Consider the following 3705-nt stretch of genomic DNA (forward strand, 5'->3'; position numbering starts at 1 on the left):
AAAAAATACCTTATTGTTTTGTGTTTGATTGGATAGAGAATTGTTTATGAACAATTTCGACCCTATAGCCTAGAGAATCATGAAATCAGATTTGGGATAATCCAAGAATAACAATTTAAAAGTTAGATCACTTCTAAATTTGAAACACAAAAAGTGTCTTATTGATTTGTGTTTGATGGGATAGTGAATTGTTTATGAACAATTTCCGGTATATATGAGAGTTGAACCATTTTCTTTGAACATTTTCATTCCATTTATACAAGAAAGAGTGTGGTTGAAAATCAGTTACACCAAAATCAATGTCAAAGATGATAATTTTTGGACATAACTGACGCCTATATCATCATAATGTCATCCGTATGTTTTGGCGGGAAAAATGTCTGGTTGGAGTCATTTTTGATATACAAATTCGTTTAGGTTTCGGGGCGTTCCCCTCAACCCCGTCCGTTGACCGGCTAATGAAACCATAACCAAGGGCTTTACCCCTTGGAACTCCATACCTAGGGGCAACGCTTCTGGACCTCTGTATTCCCAGAGTTCACATTTATCACCGAACATACACAACGCACCTTCAGTCTCGTTGAGTAAATAAAACTCAATCTATCTTGATATTTATTGCAAGTACACTAAAATATATATAGATATCATTAAAATCACAAACATTTTTAATGCTTTTCGATTAATCTGTTGTTGCTCAAATCAATACTTCAGATTTGCGGGTTTTTTATTTCGATTTTCATTGGGTATATAGACCAGCCGTGGTATTTTATTGATAATCATAGCATTCATTAATAATGTACAATTGTCACTGTTCATATTTTTATGATGCATGTACCATAACATGAGCTCCAACACAGATCAAGACGATGGACAATTTGAAACGATGGACCACCTCAGCATTTTCTACCCCGTAGTGGACACGGAGTCTATCACATGTGGCACGGTGACGCGCCATTGCATGGGTGTTCAATACCATGGTAGTTTAACATTTTGTAGTCCCCACTTTATGAAAAAAAACAAAGGGATTGTACTTGTTTTCTGTTTTTTAATCTATAACTTAAAAGCATGACATAAGTTATATCATCAGATAAAATATTGTCGATATGTTTAAAATGAGAATATATGTTATTAAATATGAATATGGTGTTTAATAATTTGATATAAAAATATAGATTAGATAAATAAATAAAGCGATGAAATTATTTATAGAGGTTTATGAGATAATGGAAGGTGGTTTATAAAATTTACAAGGTTATATGTATGGTGTTGATGTGACATAGGTGAGTTGTATATATAGACTTTAAATGAGATCGAGGCTTCTCACGATCAATCAATAAATATATTATATTATATTATATAATAAAGATAGTAAAAGGGTAGGTATATAGGTACTACAAAATTATAACAGATCAAAAAACATGGGTAAAAAAACGACCTTATGAATTTGCTTCCATCAACGGTGGGTGTAGACTGATGATAAGCCGAATTAGCCATCAATCAATCTAGCTTTCACCTCTATCTACGAAAAGCGATAAATTCCATTCTCATCTCCACCGCTATATCATCGTCTCTAGATTTCTTTTTAAAACATTCGTCAAGAACTCCAAATTAAATATTAATGGAGTCTGTGGTATCTGGTCTAGAAGGATCACTCTTGAAGAACAACGATCCTTTCTCTTACTTCATGCTACTAGCTTTCGAAGCCTCCGGTTTAACCCGCTTCACATTTCTACTACTAATTTGGCCGGTAATCCGACTACTAGATATTTGTGGGAAGGGCGACACTGGTGTAAAGCTGGCCATTTTTTTTGCCACCGCCGGCGTTTCCATGTCGGAGATTGAATCTGTGGCGAGAGCAGTTCTGCCCAAGTTTTATCTTGATGACCTTGACAAAGATGCTTGGAGGGTGTTTAGCTCCGGTGAAAGAAGGGTGGTCGTGACCAAGATGCCGAGGGTTATGGTGGAGCGGTTTGCCAGGGAGCATCTCGGAGCAGATGATGTTGTTGGGAGTGAACTTGGGGTTAGCCGGTTTGGGTTAGCCACGGGGTTAGTCCAGGTGGGTGATTTTGGTGGCTCAATTTGTGATCGTATTGCAGCCATGTTTGAAGATAAACAACCTAGCTTAGGGATAGGAAGACGCCATTCTGATTCTTCATTTTTATCTCTATGCAAGGTAATAAATTAAATTAATTAAATCCTTTTTAATTCATATATATATATAATCTTGCGTGCATGAAAGAAAGCTTACTAATTCATATATATATGCAACAGGAACAAGTGAATGCACCTTACCTGATAACCAACAACCAGAAGCATATCGCCGATCAAGAAATCCAGCCGGTGCCGGTGCCGGTGATCTTCCATGATGGACGCCTCGTAAAGAGGCCGACTCCCTCCACAGCTTTTTTGATCCTCCTTTGGATCCCATTCGGAATCATACTTTCAATCACTCGTATAATTGTCGCCCACATTTTACCAATGTGTATGGTTCCTTACGTGATGGCATTCTTCGGCGGGAGAGTCATTGTGAGAGGAATTCCACCATCGCCACCTTCCCGCCGGTCAAACTCCGGCGTGCTATTCGTCTGTACCCACCGAAGCCTAATGGACCCCCTTGCGTTATCGGCAGTTCTCCAACGCAAGATCCCGGCGGTCACCTACTCACTATCAAGATTATCCGAGCTCCTGTCTCCGATCCGAACCGTCCGTTTGACCCGAAACCGACACGTGGATGCGGAACGGATAAAAAAAGGATTATCCGAAGGTGATTTGGTGATTTGCCCGGAAGGTACAACTTGCAGAGAACCCTTTCTGCTCCGATTTAGTGCGCTTTTTGCAGAACTAACCGATCGAATTGTGCCCGTTGCAATGAATTATCGACTCGAGTTTTTCCATGCAACCACTGCTAGGGGTTGGAAAGGTTTAGACCCTATTTTTTTCTTGATGAACCCAACACCCATGTACGAGGTGATATTCTTGAACCAGTTGCCGGCAGAGGCAACATGTTCGTCGGGAAAGAGCCCTCAAGACGTCGCGAATTATGTTCAGAGAATCTTGGCGGCAAGTTTAGGGTTTGAGTGCACAAATTTTACGAGGAAGGACAAGTACAGAGTTCTTGCAGGGAATGACGGAACAATGGATCAGCCTAAGAAAAACGGTCGGACCGTGAACAAAGTGGTGATGTAATTATTTACATATTTCACTCAAATAAATATTTTATTTATTCTAATATTTTCATTTTGATCGGTTTTTCTTGGTTTTTTAGCTAGCTGTTATATTTTTCTTGGCGAATTCAATTGTCTATGATAAATTATAGGCGTGTATTATTATTATTATTATTATTATTATTATTATTATATATAAGAGAATATATAATGTATAGTTTAATGTATAAGTAAAATGGAGTGAAAAGTCTAACTTTTAATTGACTGATAAATTTAACTATAGTTATATGTTAGGTTGTCAACTGTTTTTATATTTTAGAAAAAAAAAAGGATGAATTTGTATGAAAAATAATATGATTATGTGGAAAATCATTAAATTTATAGAGTTCAATTAATTATAGATTGTTTAATTATATAAATACCAGACGAATTCTCATTCGTTATACAAAAATATAATTATACAGTTAAAATTATACCCACTTATGAGAAGGGGCAAGTGAAACATGTTTACACGACTTACTTTTTTAGGGGGACGGAATTT

At 37.1% G+C, this 3705-nt stretch overlaps 1 protein-coding gene across 1 annotated transcript; it reads left to right on the top strand.

The window, feature by feature from the left end:
* Positions 1-1407: 1407 nt before the first annotated feature.
* LOC111910613 (glycerol-3-phosphate acyltransferase 5) lies at positions 1408-3313 on the top strand. Its single transcript, XM_023906438.3, has 2 exons — positions 1408-2173; positions 2272-3313. Exons 1-2 carry the CDS (start codon positions 1619-1621, stop codon positions 3184-3186), a joined length of 1470 nt encoding a protein of 489 aa, XP_023762206.1. The 5' UTR covers positions 1408-1618; the 3' UTR covers positions 3187-3313.
* The last annotated feature ends 392 nt before the right edge of the window (positions 3314-3705 follow it).

This window comes from Lactuca sativa, chromosome 2 (genome assembly GCF_002870075.4).
Source record: "Lactuca sativa cultivar Salinas chromosome 2, Lsat_Salinas_v11, whole genome shotgun sequence".
Taxonomy (NCBI): Eukaryota; Viridiplantae; Streptophyta; class Magnoliopsida; order Asterales; family Asteraceae; genus Lactuca; species Lactuca sativa.

Coding starts and splice junctions, on each gene's coding strand:
- LOC111910613 (XM_023906438.3), top strand. CDS start 1,619: ATGGAGTCTGTGGTATCTGGTCTAGAAGGATCACTCTTGAAGAACAAC. Junction 2,174..2,271: donor CATTTTTATCTCTATGCAAG/GTAATAAATTAA, acceptor TATATGCAACAG/GAACAAGTGAATGCACCTTA.